General features: G+C 41.4%; 1 protein-coding gene across 1 annotated transcript; it reads right to left on the bottom strand.

Moving 5' to 3' along the window:
• Positions 1–3,820: 3,820 nt before the first annotated feature.
• On the bottom strand, positions 3,821–9,094 carry LOC137264918 (hydroxylysine kinase-like). The gene is made up of 5 exons (XM_067800274.1): positions 8,851–9,094; positions 8,234–8,533; positions 7,376–7,500; positions 6,816–6,984; positions 3,821–4,579 (listed from the first exon to the last, which is right to left on the bottom strand). Exons 1-5 carry the CDS (start codon positions 9,092–9,094, stop codon positions 4,110–4,112), a joined length of 1,308 nt encoding a protein of 435 aa, XP_067656375.1. The 3' UTR covers positions 3,821–4,109.
• Positions 9,095–13,817: the final 4,723 nt, after the last annotated feature.

The raw sequence follows: 13,817 nt of genomic DNA, 5'->3' as shown, positions 1-13,817 counted from the left end.
CGTGCATTTGACCACGTGGAAATCCACCGGTGCGGACGAACTTGTATGTGGAATTAACTCGAGTTCAGGTTTTGCTCGGGTTAAGATCAGCCTTAACTCCGGTGAGAGCTCGTCACAATTCGTCAAAATAGGATAAACTGATAAGAACATCGTAATATTTTATCGACATAGACACAGCTGACTGCAATAGAGCTCGATAGATCAGTATAGATGATAGAATATAAAAATATCACATTAAGTTATTTAAACGACATTCACGCTTATTGTCCCATTTGTATTACTCGAATCTGGTCTGTGGGTGGCCAGGTGGTGACAGCATTCGTTCGTCAAGCGGACGATCAGGGTTCGATTTCCCACGTGCGTACAATGTATGAAGCCCATTTCTGGTCTCCCCAAGTAAACCCACTCACTCACTCACTCTTGAACTATTTCCTCAGTTTAACAAGATAATTACGTTTGGTTTCCCGAATGCCAAATTTCGGAACTTCAAATTTAGTTAGTTGAGTTTTCAATTCCACTGCCACTGGTAGCAGAGTGTGGTTTTCCGATACAATTTCATTAGAACGATAGATAGAAATGAGACATTAAAACAGGTAGCTTAGACCCAACCATGTCGGAAACTGTAATAGACAGCCAACTTTTGTGCCTCCGTTTCGCGTGATTATTCTGTTTCATCCTGTATTGGAAGTTTCTCTAGGAAGACGTAAAACTGGCCCCGTTATGAGCAGAAATACTAGTATGTTTTATACGTGTTTGGGCTATTTTACAGACTTAGTTGTCAGTTTTAATTACAGAAGGTGGCTTTAAGAATGTTTTACTCATATGAAAACATACACACAAAAATGCACATAGATATACAGATCAAAACAATGAATTTGGTACTTTATATGCCTAAACTAAACACAAAAATACATGGTATGATTAGTATGCTAATACACTGGCATATATATATGGGGAAGAACTTAAAAAACAGATGAACATTCCAATATTTGTGGACTGTTTCATTGAGGGTGATTTTTACCAATGAAACCTGTCATGAGAACTGTAGGTTTTTTTATGACTTGAAGTATCAGAGTATACATTTGCTGCACGTTGATCATTTTAAGCATGATAATCCTGGTGTTATTAGAATACATGTGATACAAATCATCTAACGTCAGCAATTATTCAGTCAGATATCGGTTAACCAGTTTGGTTAAATGCTGTTATGGACGTTTTGCTTAATTTTATTATACTTTACGTCAGTGATCATCATCAATGATTTTGCTTTTTAATTTAGAGTAATTCGCACAATACTTAATGACCAGTTCACTATTGTTATTTAAAAGAAAAACAATATAGTGTGCATTTAGAAATTATATCTTTATATAGATATTGGGTAGTTTGTAAACATCTAAACTTATTTTGGACTAAAGCGCTAACCACTCTTGGAACACACTTTTGAAAGGATTTATGGCATTGTACAGATGTCAAAAGAAAGTTAAAAATAAACCATATGAAGATTAATATGATATTTAAAGCTATGACGTTTCCTATAGTGTGCAGAAGTATTGGGACCTCACGCTGTAAAATTATTGAAGATGTATATCAACAATGTGTATACGGTTTCTCAAAACAGCAAACAATCCTATGATTTGGGGAGAATGTGGCAGAACCCCTCTCCAACTTAAAAAAGCTTATGCACACCACGAGGGCTATAAGGACTACTGTATTTGGATGAACGCAAACTGTCTCGCCAGTGTCGTACAGCATGGGCTGAACATTACAATATTCTGTTTAGATTTGAATTTGAACATGAGTGATTAGCACAAGATGTGAAGATATTTATTCACCTTTTGAAACTAAGATCATTTTACAATCTACAACAATCATGACGTAGTTCTGTCAGTAGTTTGTCTGATTCCTTCTATTAACAACATTTTAAATCACTGTTAAATGTGGAAAAGAATCTTACACTCCCTGTCCCTATGCACTAAAGACTATTCATGTTTCTTTTCAGATGTAGTAGGTTTAAACTTCCACTCTATCTTGGAAAATACACAAACGTCCCATGTACTGAATGACTGTAAATATTGTTTATTAAGGGAACGATCTTTTGTTGAATATGACTTCCATACATATGTATTGCCTGTATGTGACCATTACTCAGCCATAACGATTTTGTATGCATCGTAAACAAGTATGTGTACAGTCCAACATTACAACATTTTTATGTGATCAGTGCTTAGGCTGTTGATCTCCGAACTGCCTGGTCCAGACTCTATTATTCACTGACCACCGCCATATTGCTGGAATAGAGCCAAGTGAAGCCTTAAACAACAATTCAACCAGCATCTTTTTCTGAAAGTTTTGACAGACAGACAACTTTAATGCTCTATATATAACTCATGTCTGTAGTAAACAGCCAAGGGAATTGTAATAGATTGCTTCACTGACATGCCTGTGTCGTGCAATCCAACATTGTCTGTATTAATTTGTCTGTTTATTGTGATTTTAATAACAACAGGTTTCAAAACTGAATGTACCCCATTCCCCACCTATCTTCATCCCCAGATATAACTACAGTGTGTTTATGTAATAGGATATGGACACATTATGAAACATTAATAAATGTTGGGTTTTTTTTTTGTATCAGTGTCTTCTAGACATGGCGCATTTTCCTTTTATGAATGGACACTTTCAAAACAAGCTAAAGCACAAGCAGCTATGAATATTTTATGATGTTTCCGATTTCCTGTTATATATAAAACTGTAGCTATACAGTGGAAGTTGTCTAAATCGGCACTCATTGGGACTGAAGAAATAATCCGGTTTAGACAAAGTGCTGGAATGTAGAGTTGATGGTAAATGTACAAGCTATGGATGGGACCAAGATTTTATGCCGGTGTTGACAACTTGCCGGATTGGACAGACGCCGGGTTTGTCAGCTTCCACTGTATATGGGTTGAGGAATGGGGTATATTCGATGTGTTATATAATGCTCCAATGTGTAATCAGCTTCCCAGCAGCAGCATCCAGATGTTGCCATACCACGACTATTGTTAAACTTTTTAAGATCAATGCCTATTGCATCAGTATGATCAGCCCAATGTTATATTGAAATGATATATACCAAATGAATACAAACAATAAATACGCCACATTCTTCTATTATTTTCCATATTTGAAAACACATACATTGTTATAAACACATTGTTGAATGAATCATTTATGTGTTTCAAATGTATTTGATCTCATTATTATTATAATGTGGTAAAAACATTTTCCAGTTACTATGCATGGGCTAAAATGAAGATGCTAACTATTTTCAATGAGTGTGGTCGTTCAAATCCATGTTTTATGTGTACGATTTCGTGGCAATAGCGAACTGACACGAAATATCAAAACAGATGTCGGTGATGAAAGTGATGATGGCCGTTGTTCTGATGACTTATACTTTATCATAGTATCGATGAAAATGCAATGAAAAAGCTTCTAAACACCCGTTCTCGGATTTTTCCAAAGTAAATGTATGGGTTCCACTACACTATATCAGAATCACATGTTGCCCTATCGAGGACCGTAACAAACGGACAGAGGCCTGTGACCGCTATGATTGGATGAAATAGTGTAAGATGTTTATGTGTTTTAAAAGCACATCCATCCAGTAATTAAAACTGCCCGCAATTTTAAGTATTCAGCGTATTCATTTTTATCACCATGACTTATGCTTATATGTGCACAGATATTTTTAAGTAGGTGACATTTGGTGCGGAATGGAGGGTTGATGTGTTACGCTTCCTGTGGTCGGAAAAATCGCCGCACAAGTTGGACAGAATTTGAGTTTTATTGTAGTTTAAAGGCAAAACTGTACCTCTGTGTACATTGAGTGGCTGTTGATAGCATGGTTATTTATTTAAAACATGTAGAAGTCTGTGGGAAAACATTTGGTGCTGTGTAACCTATGGCAGCCATTTGGCAGTGGTTGCCTGGGTCAGTGTCGGAGCGTTGGCGCAGGTGCAACAGGCCCAGGGAACCAGACTGAAAACTTTTAGTACACTAGCATGTCATTTGATGAATGTGAGGACATTAATTCCAAATCCTCATAATAATCATCATCAATGAATGCATCAGACAGCTGCCAGTTTTTCCTTACAGGAACTGGCAATGTTTCGCCACTCGCTCACTAACTCTTCAGTATCCATTTTCCACAGCTGACGAAGTCGTGGCCATCCTTCCTTAGCAGTGGTAAGCGTGTAGTCGTTGCTGGGATCAACGTGGTACGTATAGACTCCGATTACCAGGGACTGAGCGATGCGCGCGCATACACATATCTTTAACACATCAATTTCTCTGTCTGATAAATCATTCTGGGTTAGATAGCCCGCCAGAACGTATCCGGATGCAGTTTGTGGTGGTATGCTGTCGCTCAGGACTGACATATATGTCATTGCTATGGCAACTTCAAAGATGTAAGGCTGATAAGCACTGTCACCGTAATCCAAGATGGCGGACACGTCGTGAACATCCTTCCATCTGTCGTCATCCGTTGCTTGAGTTACCAGTATGTTCCCATCGTTGAAATCACCATGGGTAATTCCTGAAGAAGAAGGTAAATGCCAATAGAAGTTTGGTTGACTACTGCACATGCCAAATGATTTCCGGAACACTGTGATTGACCAAAGTCACCCATCCCTATTGACCTCCTGTTGTTGGGCAGGTTACACTGGTCAGGAACCTCGAAGTCATCTCGGGCTGTGGCCTAGCCGAGTGGTTAAAGTGTTCGATCGTCACGTTGAAGACCTTGGTTCTATTCCTCATATAGGTACAATGTGTGAAGCCTATTTCTGGTGTAGCCGCCGTGGTATTGTTTCAATACCGCTAAAAGCGACATATAACTGAACTCACTTAAAGTGACCTCATTATGAAAGCTATAACTAATTTTACTACACAGTACTTGAATAACGGATGAAAGGATATTTGTTAACCTTTCTTCGTTGCGTGTTGTAGACAAATAACGAGGTTGCTGTGTCTGGCGGCCATTTTGAATATTTGAAGTTTGATTCCGACTTCTGTCCTGAGATATATAGAGCAGCAAAAATAACCGCTACTCTGGCTTTTAGACAACGTTTTTAAATATACTGAGTCAAAAAAGAAGCTTCACATTCACTCTTCGGGGAACTATTAAAGAACTAGAGATGGTAAGATGGTTAAATTGTAATTATTTCATTGCTGAGATCTGTGTGATGTACTCGATTATACACTGACAGTTCCACAATCAGTTTCATTAGGCTACACCGCCAAAACATGGGTATACAGAATGTCAAGTCACAAGAATAAACATTTCTCTGTTCAAAATTGTGTATGACCGCCCCGCGCATTCACCACTGAAAAACACCGTCTCCTCATCGACTGTCGGATGCTTGTGAACACGTGGTTGGGGATTCTGCGCCTTTGCTCTCGCAAGGCAGCGCCAAGTTACTGCAAATTCCGAGGTTGGTTCCTAAGACAACGAAGCTTTCTCCCAAGTGCATTCCAAACGTGATCTTTCGGATTAAGGTCAGGGGACCTCCATCGCCAGTCCGTGACGTTGATTCCAGCGTTTTGAAGGAAATTTCGTGTCAACACTGAGCTCAGGGAACGAGTTCAGGGGTGAGCACCTGGTCGCGGTAAACAACAGCTGTGAGGTTTCCAGGAATGACCAGAAGTCGGGAACGGTTTTTCCCTCAGAAAGGACCCCCACACCATGCAACTTCCACCCCCGATTCTGGTGACCTCCTGTACACAACACTGGACATACCGTTCACGACGTCGTCTCCAGATCCTATGCCTGCCGTCCGCGAATCTGAGGGTAAACCTGGATTCATCGTTAAAGACGACTCGATCCCAGTCTCTCTGGGTCCATCGGAGGTGACGTTGGGCCCACAGCAGATGAAACGTTGATGAAACAGCGTCAGTATTGGCACACGATATGGACGTCGAGAATGGAGATTGGCAGTCAGCAACCGATTTCGAATGGTCTGTGAGGACAGTGGGCCTCTAAACATCTCAGCCCTGGTTCGTGTAGCCGGCAGAAATCTGTCACGTAGATGACGTAGGACGCTTTTGGCGGTCTTCTGCTCGTCACGTCACGCGGACGACCCGACCTTGAGCGATCGGAACTGGTGCCAGTTTGTTGTGGACGGCATTGCAAGTCATACACAGTACGACGGCTGCATCCCATTGCTCTTGCGACGTCAGTAACCGATTTCCCGCTTGCTACATGATAACGATGCACATTTGACAACCGTGTCATTTAAATTACCTTTAAAACTTGTTTTAAAATGGGTTTTTTTTCAATTCTTGAGGCCAATGCAAACACGTTCAAATGAAAACTTCGATGCGAAGATCACTTGATCGACTGCACGTGCTAAACCTTGTTTGTCACTAACGTCATTTGCACGACGAATGGATGGGTTAAATGGGTTTTGCCGACGTTTTTCTAGAGTCGAAAGATAGGGATCCCTTTTCGGATGCATAGATGTATCATAAGAAAAATGTATTCATTATTTTTAAAACGTACATTTTGTGAAGTTTCTTTTGTGACTCAGTGTAGAACACATAAACATGAACACTTACTTTTATGAATTTCATTTTTCGAAATGTGCGTTTCTTTTGCTTGCAGTATATTTTATACACACACACACACACACACACACACACACACACAGACACACACACACACACACACACACACACACAAACACAATCACCCTGATCATTATTCTTTTAAACAGGTAGCAGAACGTCACCAGTGTGTTTTACGGCACAATCTACATTATCTTGCCCCATCATACCTTGTGGAAATTCATCCAGGTGTTCCAGAACACGTGACTCAAATGCCTTAATGACGTCACTGATGTCACCTTTGTCATCTACCACGTGCAGCAAGTTTAGAATCAACGGGACGTTGCTCAGATGCCAGATCTGAACTTCGTTACCATGGAAACCAGGATGATCGAATCCCTGCGGAGAGATGAGTGAATGCTTGTCATGTCAAAAAATTCATAAAGGACGAAATATTTTCAGAAATGTGTCTAGATTTTTTTTTCATTGGAATTACTTACTTCAGTTCAATCAAACTGAGATCTACCGTGAAATGAAGAATAACTATGTTAAGGTAGAGCGAATGATTATGGGTTATGGATTTCAATATTTTTTAAATGTCTTCGTCGGTGTCAGCATGAAGGCAAACATCGATCGCCTGTTCAAAGCGCTGCCGTTTTTACCTTTTTTCGTTAGACGACGCTGACATGTACTTTATCGTGTGTTTATAGACACTCAACTCTTTCTTTGTTCTATTTTTGAGATTCTGAAGCGACGTCATACATCTAGACTTAAGTAAGACAGCACTTACCTTTAATGCCGTGTCAACTCTGCCTGCCATCACCCCTACTTTGTAACACAGCCCCGGGGTCAGGGGAACAGACTGTATTATTGTCCCAGGGACATACTCAAACAGCCGCACTATATACGGAGAGTCTGAAAATAAAGCCTTTGCTTGCAGAATGTTCAGAGTGAGTGAGTTAGAGTCTAGTTTAAGCCGCTCTTAGCAGTAATAGAATACCGATGTGGGAAATCGAACACGGATCTTTGGCATGATGAGCGAACGCTTTAGCCACGAGACTACTCCACCACCCCTCCGTGTTCACAGGGAGACTAGGTACGTAATTCCAGTTTCACGCAATATTCCAGCAATTTTGTGGAGGAAATGGGATCACTCGGTTCATTCCCATGTAGAATCGATCCCAACTTCGGCTTGAAAAGGCTCTCCATTCTCATGTAGGGAGTCAAGGTCTACTCCCCTTCACAACAGCAGCATCATGACGGGTTCTCCAGAAATAAGGAATCGAACCCGGACTGCAGAGTGAAAAGCGAATGCTTTAAACAGTAGAATATTCCCCAATACTTCGTTACACCAAGTACGTTAGGCTAACATCCAGTCTCTGAAACGAACATGTTCCACAGTAAAATGGTCCCTGAACTAGATTCGATAAATAAAATCAAATAGAGCTTTCTTTATTTTCAGTGTTGTATACTTGCCTTGTATTCTACAGATGTGTGGGCTTCACTGGATGTAACGAAGCCATGCCCAAGTACGCCAGTGGACAGGGCACAATGTCACACTGCCACACAACAAACTGACCCGCGTTGTCGGTCTCTTAGTGACTGCAACACGCCAGCAGCCGGCTGTAATGAAGCCATGCTCACTTACAAGCGTGGACGGGACGCAGTGTCACACCGACGAACAACAAACTGACCCGTCGTGTCTGTCTCTTAGTGACTGCATGAATATTTGATCCTACAATCAGCAACACGCCAGCAGCCGCCTGTAATGAAGCCACGCCCAAGTACAATGGATGGGACACAGTGTCACACTGAAACTGACCCGTCTCTTCGCTACCCTCCACTGGCAGGTTCACAGTCAGGTACAGGTGCCCGCTGAGGGTTGGGACGACCCGGGGGGTGAGGATACCACTCCCATACACAAGGGACATCATCTCGTGCTGGGCTTCTGAAGCATTAATTGTACTGGTGACATCACTTGCCTGTGATATGAACATCGGTACATCATTTTGAACAGGTTCCAACACGTGACACGACAAAGGAGTTTTCTTACAATTTTGACGGTGCGCTTGATAGTTAAATAGTTCTTAGCACGTAATTCCTGTCACATATTGGTACTTATTGAACAAATTCGATGGTTTGGGTGTTTTTTAAATCAGTAATCTTATCACATTTCTGCTAGTTCGCATCCAAGTGAAGTAAATCTTGATAGTAATAACACAAAAACTAAAATTTGAATACAAATCAGTTAACAAGATACTTTACCTATATACTTTGTGTTTTTTGAGTTCCGTTTGTTGAGAACTTTGAATGTGTAACCATGGCAACACGCTTCCTTCCCATTGTTTCCAGTTGATTCCACCTTGATCCGGAAGTTATAATCTTCATAGCCATTAAGTTTCTGACAGTTGACCATGCGCAGACCGTAATGTCGTGCAAGTATGTCCCCAATGGAAGACACAGTCAACGATGGTTTCTCCGATGTTGAAAGCTTGACGTAGTTCGCCATTCTGTTGAACTGTGGACGATAGATAAATGTTCAGGCATTAAGGTTTATGACTGTTTCAGGGACAGTTCCCTGAGTATAGAATGCAAGATGTACCTGAGGCAGGGAAAATATTGTCAGCAAACAAAGCGCACGTCCATCATTCTGTTTGGGAGTTCCACTCTGATGCACACAACCACAAAGACGACAGTTCCATCATTGTGTCGAAGGTGCTTATGAATACAAGTGGGATTTCTTTGGTTCAGTGAAGCAACACCTAATCAAAGGCTTATATTTGTAGTTTGGGTATGAATAGCTTGTCTCGCTTGTTGGTGGTTAGGAGGGACATGACAAGAGTACATAAGCAGCGTATTGTACAGCAGCGAGGTGTACACATCACGTAACCCACATGCAACACACAAACCACATAATCCCGTAGCCCTCATACACCACCTAACCCATATACACCCGTAACCTACATACATCCATTTGTCAGCGCGGTCGGTAGATACTCATATCTCATGGGGCTCCTTTCACAAAGCAATCTTAACTAAGCAACTGGACTAAAGTAACCTTAGTGCAGTGTTAAAGAATGGGAGTTGAGGTTAAGCACAGTAAAGGTTGCTTCGTGAAAGGAGCCCCATATCTTCTGGACACTGATACACAATCGAGAAAGCCATCAGCATCACGATCACATTCATAAACCTTTTACAGGCTTGGGCTGCCTACATAGGAAAAGTCTTGACAATGCACGAGACATCACCGGATCTTCCTATTTTCGGCTGCCATACATTGGAAAATCTGAAGCGTTAATGCAAAAATAATAGTACAGACCTGCTACCATGGGCGATCAAGACACTAATTGGAAATGTCTGTCAACGAATGAAGTGTAACAGCTGTTTTGAACGTTGCAGTATTTAAACGATGCATGTGTTCGTATCATATTATATACTAAGCACTGAAGCTGATCTCCACAGAATGGGTCGTGAAACTGAGTGAATTGGAACATTATTCTGCATCTCATGCATATATCCTAACCGTGGAAGAAATGAATGCTAATGTAGGTCTGTTGCTTGCCACTCATGTGAAAAAATTGATTACAGGAAAGTCTCGATCCTGTTTACTGAGTTCCGTCCTACTGTGCAGCCTAGTGTGATAACCATTTAACTGGATTCATTTAACTGGATACATTATTGCTTATTGCAACACTACACTCCTTCTAATCCGTGCAGACACGACGTACAGCGTGCTCGGTCGTACAGCGAATTCTGACAAACGGACACCTGGAAATCGTGGAAATCTGAAAACGAGGCTCTGCCTCTAAACAAGTTTGGCAGTCTGGTACGGAATTAATTGATATTATATCTTATTGTGCGTTACAGAACTACTCTGAATAAGCGCAAAAAACTAATAACAGGTGTAACCAGTGAGCCAGATGCATTGTGAATCATTTTACGACCTCATCAAACAGGGGCACTCTGTGATTTCCTAGGTAAGGTGTACTGCCTAAACCTCGACAAAAAATATAGAAATAAGGTGTTATTAAAGTTTAAAATTAAACTTCATTTGTAAATATCATTTTCTTATGAAACCAGAAATTGGAATTCAGTGTAACCAGAGTTGTTTGTGGGGTCTACTTTCACTTTTACACGAGAAAATTCGGATCGGCTGAAAAGTAGGCGATTGTGGGAATTTGTTAATAAGATTCATTTCTTGTCGCAAATAGTCTCTGATTGTCATCAGTCATGTCTGATAAATCTTGTGGTCATGCTCGAGTTGAATCCGTGTCCTTGAGTCCCGACAAGGTGGTCGGCACATCAGTCACTGTTTTGTCTGACCATCAGTCAAGCGGGGATGACCGATCTGATGACTGACGTGAAACAGCATCTGCGTTTCGCTTTGCTGTTTCGGCATCATTGTAAGATGACGTCATGTCAGCACAAACTTTCATTCAAAGGTATTACAGTTCACACCATTAATACCTTTCACAGTCAGCTTCCTCCATAATGACATTCCAAAATATTGCATAATCCAAGGCAAGTACCTTCAAAAGTATATATACGGAAAATGAGTTCATGAATAATTATTTCATCCTAAATTCATTCGATATGCCACTTGAGTACTACCAACGCGAGGTAACATTTAAACTAATCGTTCGTAATTTCATTCATTATCGCCGTTGCCAATAGCACTGGGGCCAAATAGAGTGACCAATGACGATGAAAACACATTGCAAACAAAAAATGACATAACGCTACGATTTATCTGGCGGAAATATTAGCTAATGGTATAAACTAACCATGTCAACAGAAACCCAAAAACGTATATACTGCATGTCAAATAATTATGTTATATTTCGATTTTTGTTTGTGGAGAGATCTGTGTCAGTGACCTGAATATTTTGAAGTCCCTCCGATCCCTAAATAGTAGCCGTTGTCTGATTGGTTAAATCTGTTCAACCGTCTCGCGTTTGACTGGACGATCATTGGTCGCTCAAAGGCTACCTGACGCGACCTTCTACTAGGTTTTGTTAGACTCAGTGGTGGAGTGTAACGAAATACATTGAGACTAAGTTTACTTAGACTGCAGGAAAAGAGTGAATGAGTTTAGTTTTACGCCGTACTCAGAAATATTCCAGCTATATGGTGGCGGTCTGTATATAATCGACTCTGGACCAGACAATCCAGTGACCAACAGCATGAGCATCAATCTGCGCAATTGGGAACCGATGACATGTGTCAACCAAGTCAGCGGGCCTGACCACTCGATCCCGTTAGTCGCCTCTCACGAGCAAAGTCGCCTTAAATGGCAAGCGTGGGTTGCTGAAGGCCTATTCTACCCCGGGACCTTCACGGATCCAGTGTCCTGTATCAAACTATCTTGGCAATATGTTTCTAATCAGTCCAACCTGCCATATAGATGCGTCTTGTATATGCTCTATGAGGATCCGTACAACAAGAATCCTCCATGAGGAACACGCACATGAACATACGCGTCCGGATGCTCGCAAGTCTAAAGCATGACACAAATGAGTCAAGGAATCAGAATTTACTTTTACGAAACCGTTGCAAAATAATGTCAATACCGATCTAAAAAAATCGAAAAGCATTTTTGTGTGTTTTACCTGTTGCGTATGTCCATTAACTGGGGAAACATATTGATTTAAAGGTGACATTAATGTCAATGATACAAGACGGGTACACGTGGAGACAAGCCACCCGTTTCTCGAACACCGGGTATCATCACTATAACTTGTCAGTCGTTTAAGCCTTTAGTCTCTCTCATCATCATCATCAGCAGCAGCAGCAGCAGCAGCATCAGTCAGCTGCCACTGTTTCCCAACAGGAACTGGCAATGTTTCGCCACTCCCTCACCAACTGTTCCGACTCCATTTTCCACAGTTGACGAAGTCGTGGCCAACCTTTCTTAGCAGTGGTAAGCGTGTAGTCGTTGCTGGGATCAACGTGGAATGAGTAGGCTCCGATTACCAGGGACTGAGCGATTCGCGCGCATGCACATATTTTTAACACATCAATTTCCTTTTCTGGCAATTCATGCTGAGTAAGGTAGCCCGCCAGAACGTATCCGGATGCAGTTTGTGGTGGTACGTTGTCGCTCAAGATTGACATATATGTCATTGCTATGGCAACTTCAAAGATGTAAGGCTGGTAAGAACATTCACCGTAATCCAAGATGGCGGACACATCGTGTTTATCCTTCCATCTGTCGTTATCCGTAGCTTGAGTTACCAGTATGTTCCCTTCGTTGAAATCACCATGGATAATTCCTGAAGAAGAAGATACATGTCAACAGAACTTTGGCTGACCAGTGCACATGCTAAATGATTTGCAATATCGAAGAAACTTTATGCCATTTGGATAACAACTTCTTTATGTCGTGAGTGCGACGTTTCGATAGAGATTCTTGCAAGAATCATTGATAAAAGATAACAGAAAAGGATAATGTAGAGCGCGAGAACGTTCCTGGTTGTGTGAGAGAAATATGTACGTCTTGTCGCGTGTTAAGTTATCTTGTGGAAATTCATTCAGGTGTTCCAGAACACGTGACTCAAATGCCTTAATGACATCACTGATCATCTGCCTGTCACCTTTGTCATCTACCACGTGCAGCAAATCAAGAATCAAGGGCACGTTGCTAAGGTGCCAAATCTGAACTTCGTTACCATGGAAACCAGAATGATCGAATCCCTGCGGGGAGATGAGAGAACTTTGTGAATGCTTGTTATGTCAAATAATTCATGAAGGTCGAACAAAGGAAGAAATGCTTTCAGAGATATGTCTCGATTGTTCATACACTAGATCACATTTGTGAGATCCTGCAGCGACTTGTTGCAACTAGACATACCTAAGACAGTACCTACCTGTAATGCCCGGTCAACTCTACCTGCCATCACCCCCACCTTGTAACACAGCCCCGGGGTCAGCCGTACAGACTGCATTATTGTGCCAGGGACATACTCAAACAGGCGTGCTACATACGGGAAGCCTGAAAATGAAGCCTTCGTTTGTCAAAGCAATATTACGGAGGAAATTGGGTCATTCATCTTATCCCCATACGGAATGGAACCCGAACTTCGGCTTGAAGAGGTTCTCCATGTGCGATGAGTGAGCGAACAAAATGTTCCCTTCACAATACGATTTCCATGGCATCAAAATTAAGGAATCGAACACGGGCTTAAGGATGAAGAGAGAAGGATTTGACCAAGAGAAGGCATTTTCAAACTGTG

Source organism: Haliotis asinina, chromosome 15, assembly GCF_037392515.1.
Source record: "Haliotis asinina isolate JCU_RB_2024 chromosome 15, JCU_Hal_asi_v2, whole genome shotgun sequence".
Classification (NCBI taxonomy): Eukaryota; Metazoa; Mollusca; class Gastropoda; order Lepetellida; family Haliotidae; genus Haliotis; species Haliotis asinina.
The sequence above is the reverse complement of the archived record's forward strand: the minus strand, read 5'-3'. Positions and strand labels throughout refer to the sequence as shown.